General features: G+C 37.7%; 1 protein-coding gene across 2 annotated transcripts in view; it reads left to right on the top strand.

The window, feature by feature from the left end:
- Window positions 1–12,133, top strand: part of Myom1 (myomesin 1) — a 136,154-nt gene that overhangs the window by 96,966 nt on the left and 27,055 nt on the right. For both annotated transcript variants that reach the window (XM_046467439.2, XM_046467440.2), the window contains 4 exons: window positions 365–479; window positions 9,532–9,688; window positions 10,451–10,557; window positions 10,669–10,713. In XM_046467439.2, the coding sequence (XP_046323395.1) occupies window positions 365–479; window positions 9,532–9,688; window positions 10,451–10,557; window positions 10,669–10,713 (424 nt within the window). The remainder of the gene's footprint in view (window positions 1–364; window positions 480–9,531; window positions 9,689–10,450; window positions 10,558–10,668; window positions 10,714–12,133) is intronic.

Below are 12,133 nucleotides of genomic sequence, written 5' to 3'. Positions count from 1 at the left end.
ATCCATGCTTTTAATTCTCCTTTCTTGCCAAGAATTTCATCTGAATTATTCTTGGAATATCTCAAAAGAGCGGGGGCAGCATATATGCTATTATGACCATTTTGTATTTTGTTGGAAGCCATTAAATTATCAAAAGAAGGTAGATCATCAGATTTGGAAGGGAAACTCCTTGGCTATTGATGGCTGGTCTATACAGAAGATAGTCCAGAGTCTGCTAATGGAGTGATTAGTCACAGACAGAATCAGCTCTAGAACACGAGTCCTGTGTCTTTGGTACTATGTGACTAAATGGTTATTACAGAGGAAGAACACATCTGTTTAAATAACTAAAACATCCACTGCTTTTTACATCTGCTTCTTCCAGGTACAAGGCCTCAAGGAGGGCGTCAGCTATGTGTTCCGTGTCCGAGCCATCAACCAGGCTGGTGTTGGCAAGCCATCTGACCTCGCTGGCCCCGTTGTGGCAGAGACCCGTCCAGGTGGGCATTGACTTTTTCATTAACAATCATCTTGGATGGGGATGTAATTCAGTGGTTGTTCAATCCCTATCACTGCAAAGAAAAGAAAAAGATCCATCTTCTCTGTGTAGGGTACTAACATTTAACCTGACTTTGTATTCTTTTCCCGATTTTCGAAATCAGCAACGTATGCTAGCTAAGAAATTGAGATGTATGACCTTAGCATAGGACCATTCATTTCTTCACAAGTACCTTGGAATAGGGATGAACCAGGTTTAAATTATCCAGGGGCTCTTTTAGTTCACACCTAAGAACAGGAAATTCAGGCCGGGGAGGTAGCTCAGTGGTCGAGTACTTGCCAAACATGTACAAGGCCTTGGGTTCAGTCTCCAGCACGGTAAATAAAATAAAATAAATGACAGAAATTCTGGATCAAATTATGCCTCCTGGACCAATTCTTCCAAGCAAAAATTCCTGGGAAATTGTTTCCATTATGTCCCGGCCATTATGTCCCATAAGATACTCCCAATTATAGGGGAAGCTGAAATGGCCCAGTTAACTGGCACAATCCTTAAATGAATTGCAGCTATTAAGTTAATCCAAGGGTCAGCAAACTTTCTGTGAAGGGACAGATAGTAAATATTTTTTTGTTTTACAGCTTTATGGTCTCTATCACAACTACTCAACTCTGCCATGGCATGAAAGCAGCCATAGACAATATATAAACTGATGAGCAGGACTGTGTTCCAATAAAATTTATTATGTGCGTGATGTATATGCATTGCATAATATGCATTTTATGAATTATAAAATTTGAATTCTATATAATGTTTATGTGCCTTGAAATATAAACCTTCTTTTTATTTTTTTCAACTGTTTCAAAATACAAAAACATTCTTAAGCTTGTGGACCATACAATAAGAGGCAACAAGCCATATTTAGCCCACAGGCCACAGTTTGCTGACCCATGGGTTAAACTAACAACAGTCCTGTCTGAATGGTCTGCAGAGCTGAGACAGCCCTCAACTTGCCAGACTCAAGAGATGCTGGGATTGAGCAGGAAAAGACAGTCTTTCCTTTATTATGAGAACAAACTTTATAATGTTCATTGTCCCTATAGTTTCAGATCATTCTATAATAACTATTTCTTTTTTATCATTCAATTTGTCTTGTTTAAAGTTATGTATTTCAGTTCTTTAAAATTACATAAAAGAAAGCATTGAAAGCAAAACAGGATTAAAAAATCCTAACCAGTTATTTTTAAGTTTTTATTCATCCTAGTTCAAGTATTTTCACTTTAGTCTTTCCTTATTTTCAGAATTGAAATGAACCAAGAGCAGATACATCATGTAATATTTATTTTCCCAGTGAGCAAAGAATGTAAACATAGGAAACTATTTTTACTACTTGTCAGTCAAAAAGTATAAACAATGTATACCTTTTCAGGAACCATCTGCCCCTTTCATCTTAATAACTATTTTCGGTAACTCTTAAAACTAGTTTGGGGCTGGGGTTGTGGCTCAGTGGTAGAGCGCTTGCCTAGCATGTGTGAGGCACTAGGTTCAATTCTCAGGACCGCATATAAATAAATAAATAAATATCCATCAACAACTAATAAAAATATTTTTTAGAAAACTAGTTTGTAGCTATGAGTCTGACAAAGGTGACCTTCTTTACAAAAGTATGGCAGGTGTCTGGAAAAAGTGCCACACTCCAAGTAAGTAACCATTGCAAAATTCTAGGAGAAAGCAGAAAAATGCTAGGAACAGATACACTAGGTCAAAGTAGATGTACAAGGGACACCGGGACATATACTCCTATAGAAACAGGACCCTTCATTTGTCAACTTTGGGGATATTAAAAGTGCCAAATGGACATAGACAGGGCAGTGTCTACATTCTCATAATAACAACATTTACATTACTCGATGAGTCAACTCCTACTAGTCTAGTCATGGGTAAATCAAAAGCACACTTTAACCTGTAGATTCCCAATCAGATTAAAGAAAGCACAAAGCAATTTCTTATTCATTCTTTTCTAGCCTCAGAATGGCAGATGACCAGGCATAAAATTAACAGTGTCATCACTAGGGAAATTTTGACACCAGGAAAGGAGCTGTGACCCTCTGAGTGCGAGTTTTGTTTCACTGATCTGGAAGACCGTCCCCAAAGTCATTTTTGTGGCCCTTCCATTCCCAGAATGTAACTCCAACCAGCAGCTGCAGACAGGTATACACTAAGCAGCACCATATAGATGGGTTCAGGAGTCGTTGGCTCGAAGTCTGAAAAAGAATCCTGAGACACACAAAGCCAAGATGCTTCCCCATGCAGGAGCACCAAAACTCCAGTGATGCTGGACTTGTTTTATGGGCAACAAGCACATTCTTTCTTGCAACATGTATTTCTAGAATTCCTTCTGTTGCTTGATGCTGTGTGGGCCCTGGGGGTAGAGTAATGTGTCATCTTTACTGCATACTAGTTTACAATCTTATAACAACAGCAGAGTTTACAACATGGTATGATGAGAGAGCTAGGATAATATATCTCCATAGCCAAATAGGCTATAAACCAGGTATCAAGGTTTTTTGAGTCCCTGTGAAAGCATATAGATAGCCCAAAATTGGCTATGTTTAGTAATTTTATTAAATACCAGTAGATGACTTTTTCTCATGTATTTATTTTAGAATGGATGGAGTGTAGGGGCATGTTATCAATTTCAAGATTTGGGATGTAAAACTTAGATCACTGTTTCAGAAGAACTTCTTCTGGTATCCAGTATTAAAATTTCAGATAGAAAATCAAGCTTATCATGTAACAGCAAACTGCAAATACTTCTAACAGGATACCTCAAGTGTAACTGAATTCCATTTAAAAGTTAACCTAATCCATTGGGGGTTGTTCGGATCACTGAACTCCCTTTGAAGTCAAAGAATATGTAAGTAGATGTACTCTAGCCACAGCTACAAAGTATGTCATGCTTTCCCATGAAATCCTTTAGCTAAAGAAGCCTATAAATAGGTGGAATCATATTTGGGGTAGATTTTTTGGTACCAAAAAGGACATTCACATCTGATATTTGATATTATTAAAGCAGTATCTGTGGTTGATTGCATCAGGCCAAGGGATGGAGGTAGAGGCCAGGTGAGACAGACAGATCATATGAGAGCCAAGAGAGAGACCTGCCAAGGTGTGGCAGGTGATCAGGAGGGCAACAGGCTGGCAGTACAGGCTGCAGGTATTCTCAGCGGAGAAAACTGCAGTGGGCAGGAGAATCAGGTGATGGGCAAGAATCTGAACACCAGGCAGGGTCCCAAGAAAGAAATGGGTCACAGAATGCTAGCACTTGGTCATGAGGACCAAGTCAGGTCAGCAGAATACACTTACAGAAGGAATAATGAGTTGGGATTGAGCTGACATCCTAGTAATGAAGGGCACTTTACAATCCCAGAGTCTAACAATTGGTTGGCCCAGAGCTTGGTAAGGCTGAGAAAGCTACTAATTACTCAGGGGCCTCTTGGTGGAGTCTTGGAAGACTCTGAAGCAGGAAGCCAGCCCAACTCCTAGCAATGAGCTCAACTGGTTCCTTTAGAAACCCACCCTAAAATGTGCTTACTAATAGATCTTTCACCTACTGGGACAGTAGTTCTCAACTTTGGCTGTAATTTAGAATCATGCCAGGGACTTCAAAAGTATTGCTACCCAGACCAATTAAGTCAGAATCTCTAAGGCTGAGCCTATTGTTTGTTAAACTCCTTGGGTGATTCCAGTCTGAAACCAGGCTCAAGAAGTAGGCATTAGACTCTGAGCACCTTCCCAATAGGGAGCTGTATCTTTTCTGTATATATGCTGAGAGTCTGGCATAGTACCTGGTATAGTATATATTGTTAATCTACTAAACAAAAACATAATGAATAACAACTATGTTTAGCCAGTGAATGTGACTCAGTATGTACACTTCTCCCTGGGCATGTTGTGATACATGTCCTGGTTATAAAGGATGGACTGACTGGGAAAGAAACATCCAGTAAGGGATGCAGGGGGTCAGGCAGCAATCCGCACCACAAACGGAGCATCTCAGTACACTTCCATATGCTTGACTCTAGCCACTCTTTAGGTTTTTCTCAACAACAACAATAACAACACACACACACACACACACACACACACAGTGGAGAAGGACAAATAGCTATACAGCATATAAAACAATACATTAATGTTGACATAAAAGACTTTAAACAATGAGACAAAAAGCCTCATATCAAATTAGGAAGTATAGAAGAAGGCAGTTTACAGAGATTTTATTTCACCTTTTAAATTCTGTTTTTTCTTTTAAAGAAAAATTTATATGAGAGAAAAGTAGGGCAGAGTTGGCTAATTTTCAAAAAGCTCATAGTAACCCTGGGCCACATCTTAACTCATGTTCAGACTGGGGCTTCCTGGCTCTTGGAAGACTGCTAAGATACCATTTGTGTGATTGGATATTCCTGTGTCCTTATTAGGGCTTTGTTAAGGGTTGAGCAGTTGACTAGGGACAACTCTTATAACTCCTTTGCAAGTCAAAATCTCTCTTTTATTGCATTCTTCATGTTCTTGAACAGATTCAAAGATCATTTTTTTAGAAAATGTAAGTCATGACAAATTTTAGTTCACTTTTCAAGCCCAACTTTTCTGTAAAAAGTGGGACAACCTTAGTCTGGAAGGAATCCATTAGGTTTCCTTTAAGATGATAGTAGAACATCAAACTTGCTTCCTGCCCATTAAGTATCTGAATCACTTTGTTCATACTTTAATCAACTTAGAGAATGAATCAGCCATGAATTAATTGACATTACCTCAGCTCTTGGCCCAAGTGCATTTAAACCCTGGGACATTAAAAAAAAAAAAAAATTTTTTTTTTTGAGAATGTTACAGCTATACTTTTCTCTTGGACTTTTTCTCCAACACTGTACAAATTTAATCTCCCTAAGGTGTTATCTGGAGAGTTAGCCTGGGGCATGTTAGAAATGCCATTGTTGCTTTATAGGTTAATACACTGGTTTTGGTTTTTCTAGCATTTATATAAAAGATCATCCATTTGAATATCATGTGTCTTTGTAAAATTGCAAAAGAATTTTTTGCCTTTTATGTATTCAGGACCCCTTACTTAAGGAGTTATATTGTTAATTACTCTTAGATTTTAGTATCTGGAAAGACTGGCCCTCCAGATGACCAACTCCACTTCTCTTATTATAGAGAGGGAAATCTATAGTCTAACACATCCATATGAAAGAAAACTCCAACTTCATATTTTAATTGTTTTGCCTACTTTTAAATTTTTCAAAAGATATATTTTTGCTTTAAATTCCTGCTTTCTCACATTTATTCCTTGTTGTCCCAAGTAACTTCTCTAAAGTGTCTACTAGAGCTGGGAATGTGGCTCAATGGTAGAGCATCAGGGATAAGGCCTTGGGTTTCTCCAGTACCATACACACACAACATAAATAAATAAAATAAAAATTCCAAAACCACTTTTTTTCTCTATTCATAAACCCAGAAGGAAGGATGAGTCTTTTTTTTCCCAAAGGCAATGTCAGTTTAATTTTCCACATCTATTGTTTGAAACTTAAAAAATACTATCTTTTGGGCTGGGGCTGTAGCTCAAGGGCAGAGCACTTGCCCGGCATGTGTGAGACACTGGGTTCAATCCTTAGAACCACATAAAAATAAATAAATAAAAGGTTATATGTCCATCTACAACTAAAAAAATAGAAGAATATTGTTTAAAAATACTATCTTTCATTTTAAAAGGAAAATAGGTAACTTCTTTGGTTTTACTTCATATTTTCACAAAAGATCAACCAGTTACTTTTAAAATTTTCATTTTCCAGAATACTTCATTAAGATAGCTCTATATTTTCCAACAGCTAAGCAGGGCTATCCTGTTCTCCAAGTCACACTGGGTGTGGGACCAAATTTGGCTCAGAAACCTCAGCAAATCATGGTTTTAAATTCCAGTTGTTCTATACTTCCATGCTTTAAAATGTCATTTTAAGATTTTTTGATGAAATTATTTAAAAATAGGTTCCACATTTCAGTGAGCATTTCTCAGTCTCCTTGGATGCAGTCTGCTGAATCATACTTACCTTTTTCTGTATGGCTCAGAGCCACAAGTACCAACCTTATTTATGGAGCAGTATTGCAATAAGTGATGTCATTTTGGAATGAGATGCAATTCATCCGTCTACGAAATAATGTCTTTGTGCCTGTTTTTTAGTTTTCCTGCTTGCTCTCATTTTCCTTACAATGATAGTAGCTTCTTACTTCCTTCTCATTTTTTTAGTTTAATCTACTGAGGGAAACTAACAAAATAGGCTAGTTAGAATTTTCTCCAGTGGTGTTTAGATTCCATGTGAGGATCTATGGAATTCTTCAGTGTGTGTGCAGGACACTAGCAAGTGGACTTTGTCACATCAGCAGAGACATGCTTTCTTATTTCTTGGTTTCTGGCAAGAGGCCAAATGGGTGAGCTTTTATAGTACAAAGGTTATCTACAGAACTGAGAAAAAGGCAAAGCTAATGGAATTGTCCATATTCTTTCACTTTTATGACTCCTTTGTTGGCAGAAAAATCCAATCTCTCATGTTAGTCAACATCAAGATTCTTAACCCAAGCAATATTTTTATGTTGTAAACTCAAGTCATGCCTTTAATACACTGAACAGCAAGAATGTGGATGATTCACTCCCTTTTAAGAAGGATTACAACTAAGATAATGAATGATTAATATGAGCAGTTATGCTTCCAAAATAGATAGTATGCAAAAATCAAGAAAGATTTAGTCAACACCTAAGACTTCTTTCCTCTTCATAACAATACAGATAAACAAAAAATCTTTGATTTATATTCTTACAGCAACTCAGCCATGCAAACTGTGTATTATAACACTAAGCCTCAACGCTCTTTGGTGTTCATTTTTTTCCCTCAAGTTTTATTTATTTATTTTATTTATTATTTTGGTACCAGAGATTGAACCCAGGGGCATTTAACCACTGAGCTACATCCCTAGCTCTCCACCCTCCCCTTTTTTAATTTTTTTTTTTTTTTTTTTTTTACTTTGAGACAGGGTCTCACTGAGTTGCTTAGGGCCTCGCTAAGTTGCTGAAATGGCTTTGAATTGCAATCCTCCTGCCTCAGCCTCCCAAGTCACTGGGATTACAAATGTAAACCACCACACTCTTCTCTGAAGTTTTAATAAGAATGCTTATTCAATGTTTATTTTACAACAAAGGAATATGAGGATTGGTCATGTGTTATCAATAATAGAAATAAACCCTGTTCTGCAACTTACTATGGAGTAGATTAAGCCCTTTACAAAGGACATATAGTGAATGTTTCACTTAAGGAACAATTAAACGTTTATTTGATCATTTTTTTAGGTTACCTATATAGCCAAATAGGAAATCATCCTGTTTGTATTTTTTGTTTGTTTTGTTTTTGTGGTGCTATGGATTGAACCCAGGGCCTTGTGCATGCTAGGCAAGCACTCTACCACTAAGCCATATCCCCAGCCCCTGTTTGTTTCTTGAAGAAATTTTAAACATCTCCTAGAGCTAGTGTTCACTAAACTTCTCACTTTGTGGAGATTGATAGTTGAAGCACACAGTGCCATTCATAAGAATCCTCATTAGGTCACCTGTCAGATTCAGAAACCATGATCATGTTCCTCATGCTACTTACAATTCAGGCACACATTTCCTCTTGGCCTTCCCCTCAGAGGATTTTGACACCTTTTTCCCACTGACAAGTTTTATTGATGGTAGACCAAGATGTTGGACTCCTACAATACAGTCGGAAGAGAAAACATCATTCCTTTGTGAGATATGTATTGGAAAAATTTAAAATATATTTTTAAAAATAAGCCAGGCACGGTCGTGCATGCCTGTAATCCCAGCAGCCTGGGAGGCTGAGGAAGGAGAATAGGAAGTTCAAAGCCAGCCTCAACAAAAGTGAGGCACTAAGCAACTAACTCAGTGAGACCCTGTCTCCAAATAAAATACAAAATAGGGCTGGGGATGTGTCTCCATGGCTGAGTGCCTCTGAGTTCAATCCTTGGTACCCACCCACCCCCCAAAAAAGAATAATAATAATAATAAAAAAATAAAGCCATACCTTTCTGGGACTATAATTTTCTAACATACTGAAACAAACCAATTTCAGGCTGACAATTGAGTGAGTATATAAGTTTGAGTACAATGTTTTGCTTTTTTCAAACTGGATTTAGGCATAGATGTGAATGTTTTCTAATCTGTACAAACTCTTTCTGATTTGTGATATTAGAGACAGGTGCAATTTATTATAACTCTCAAAAGAATGAAATAACTGAAAACACTAACCAAATTGTTTTCTTTTAAAATTCACACACCAGTCTTCTTGAAACATACTGCATCTCTTGAAACTCATTTCTATTTAAATTTTCATGCTGTTCAATAACAGCCTTTCTAGGTTGCTAACATTCTAATCCAGAAGGGCATTTTTAAATGGATTTATGTTTATATGATCAACATAATAAGTTCCCATATATTTCTCCATTCTAAAATAACTGACAAATTCCCAACATGTGAACATAGGCAAGTCTTATTCTGTCTCCCCTTCAATTTCTCTTTAGTTTCTTTGTCCCTTTCGATCCTTTCCTGGTGACTTATTGGATATGGACATTATTGAAGCAAAAGTTATAATTAGGACCTGAGAGTCAGTTTTCCTTTTTCTCAAGGCAGTCTTGTCTCCTTATTGTAATCAATCCACTCCCACAATTAATTATACCACCTGTCATATCAGCCAATTTTTCCGTGGTCCTGGCCAATCAACATTGTTCGTGGTGTTGACTTTACCTACACGGCACGTTAATTTAAGTCTGTGTTACAATATAGGAGTTGAATTTTAAGGCAAGAATGTCCATCCACAGTGATCAATTGGGCCTCTTTCTTTGCCAGGCTCAGGACCTTGCTTTCAGGTTGAAGTAAAACATTCCAAGGTAAGGAATTCTCACTTGGTTGGTTGCTGCCACAAAGTATCAGTACCTTCTTTTTGATCTTCTAGGAACCAAAGAAGTTGTTGTAAATGTGGATGATGATGGAGTCATTTCATTGAACTTTGAATGTGATCAGATGACTCCAAAGTCAGAATTCACCTGGTCCAAAGATTACATATCCACTGAGGACTCTCCACGATTAGAAGTTGAAAGCAAAGGCAACAAGTAAGGATTGTTTCCATTTTAATGATGGGTTTCCTTTTCACTATAGGAGCATGAAGTACCTTCCACAATTCTTGAAGTCAAATACGTTTGGTCAAAGAAAAGGCAATCAAACTATAATATTTTTTTCTACTTTGTGCACTTAACATTTACATGTTTGGTTGATTTTAAACACAGACTAGTGATAAAGTTTGCCAAGTTACAAGACATAATGAACTAGACCATTGGTCTTTTCATTATTCACGCAACATGTTATGTGCCAGACAAGGTGCTTGGATCTAAGGATACCACAGTCACAGATCCTGTCTCTGGAGGCACAGAGATTGACAATACTAGCACTGTATAATAAATTCAGAAAAGGAAGAACAGGGGACATCATAAGAGAAGCATCCAGAGATATCCATAGCACATTCTGTACTATGGGAGAGATATTTAGGTCCCCCCAGCAAGGCTAATCAGTGAAATGTCTTTATGCGGGATGTGTGTTAGTATGAAGCATGGCTTGGAGATGGGGGATTTGTACTAGCCCCACCTCCTTCACCATCATCCCCTGGAAAGAGGTCAGGAAAGTCTTCTAAATGGAAATGACATTTAACCTGAGACATCAAGAATGAACAGGCTTCAGCTCAGCAAAGAGGAAAAGACAAGTATTCCAAATGAAAAGAGTACCCACAAAGATGCCTAGAGAGGGAGAAACACAGGCCCACAGTCCTGGCATGGCCCCATTTCTAAAAAAAATATATATATATATATTTTATTCTGCAGGACAAAATTGACCTTTAAAGACCTCGGGATGGATGACTTGGGCATTTACTCCTGTGATGTAACAGATACTGACGGGATAGCATCAAGCTACGTAATAGATGAGGAAGGTAAGCTTAAGATCAGTTCAGTCACAATTCTAATGTTGCTTTAATTTCTCAGTTAGTCTCAAGTGACTTTTAGTAGTTCAAGGTGTAATTGTTTTCGGTTTCTCCCTACAGAATTGAAACGTTTACTTGCTCTCAGCCACGAGCACAAGTTCCCAAGTAAGTGTGCACAATACATTCACAGATGTTAGCAATCTTACCAGGGGGCAACTTTTGCAATAAAATCAAATGGCAGCTCTGATGGGATCCAGAGAAGAGGCTCAGCCAGGTATGTGGTGCACACCTGTAATCCCAGCTACTTAGGAGGCTGAGGCAGGCGAATCTCAAGTTCCAGCCCAGCCTGGGCAACTTAGTGAAAAGCTGTCTCAAAATAAAATGTAATAAAGGGATTTGGGTGTAGTTTAGTGTTACAGTGCCCATGGTTCGATCCCCAGTATCACAGAAAAAAAAAAAGACACTCTTGAGAACATATAATAATAGATAAGCAGCTACAGAACCACCTTCTAGAAGTGGTACTTTTTCCCTTGTTCTTGTTTTCCATAGAAACTAAGATACTAACATAGAAAATATATCCTATGCTTTATTTCACAGAAGTGTCAGGATACATAGGCATAACATCTGAGCACTTAAGTTCTTCTCTTTTTGCCTACATATTTTAGAATCATTTATATCTCTTCTAGATAAATTCGTTAATGTCTGTAGGCAAGCTAATATTCTCTTAAGTGATGTTGGCACTTAGTAGAAGAATCATACCTCCAAATAAAGACAATCTAAAGATTGCACCTACCACTTTATACTCTCGGAAAATAGGGTAAAGATGCCTTGGTCAGAAAGAGAATCCTTCTGAACTACTTACACACCCTTAAATAAAGCACCTTCTACATGAAAGATTAAATTCCACAGTTGACACCGAAGAGAAGAGAAAGGAGTCTGAAATAACACTCAGAAGCTTCCACAGGCCTGACAGGATCTCTTACCCACTGCCAGTACTAAAGCATCCAGAAAGGCACACCATAGAGCTTGAGAAAACAAATAGTAACAAAATACCCTCATTCTTTTAAATTAGGAACTTAAAGGAACTCCTTAATACTTAAAGATATCTTTTCTTCACAAATACAGAAGCTTCAGACATCCCCCAAATTATATTCTTATCCCAGACTGTGGACAAAGCTATGTATTTGCATATGTGCATTTTTCTAGAGAGAAGATCCAGAATGTTCCTTAAACTCTCACTGGAGGCTGTGATTTTCCAAAAATAAAAATAAAAAATACTGCTCTAGAACCTACTTACTCTTATATTCCCCAGGAATTTTATTTTACTTTATTTTTTTGTATGGTGAGGCTGAGCGTTGGTGACTATTGGTCTCAGCCGTGATGTTCTCCAGATGAACTCTTGTTAACAAAGCTGCAGAATGGAGTGCTTATGGAACATGAATGTAGGGTGCAGACTTTGTTCTGGAGAATCAGCCTCATGGCATTAAGCAAACCATTTTCATCCGTACTCTTATCCACCATTAAACTGGAAACATAATAGCCCGAGTGATGTTTTAAAAGTTAATTTTGAAAAACAGCGTGGAAG

This window comes from Marmota monax, unplaced genomic scaffold (genome assembly GCF_021218885.2).
Source record: "Marmota monax isolate L192 unplaced genomic scaffold, Marmota_monax_Labrador192_F-V1.1 WCK01_AAM20220418_F8-fsc00103, whole genome shotgun sequence".
Lineage (NCBI taxonomy): Eukaryota > Metazoa > Chordata > Mammalia > Rodentia > Sciuridae > Marmota > Marmota monax.
This window is presented reverse-complemented; position numbering and strand designations above follow the sequence as displayed.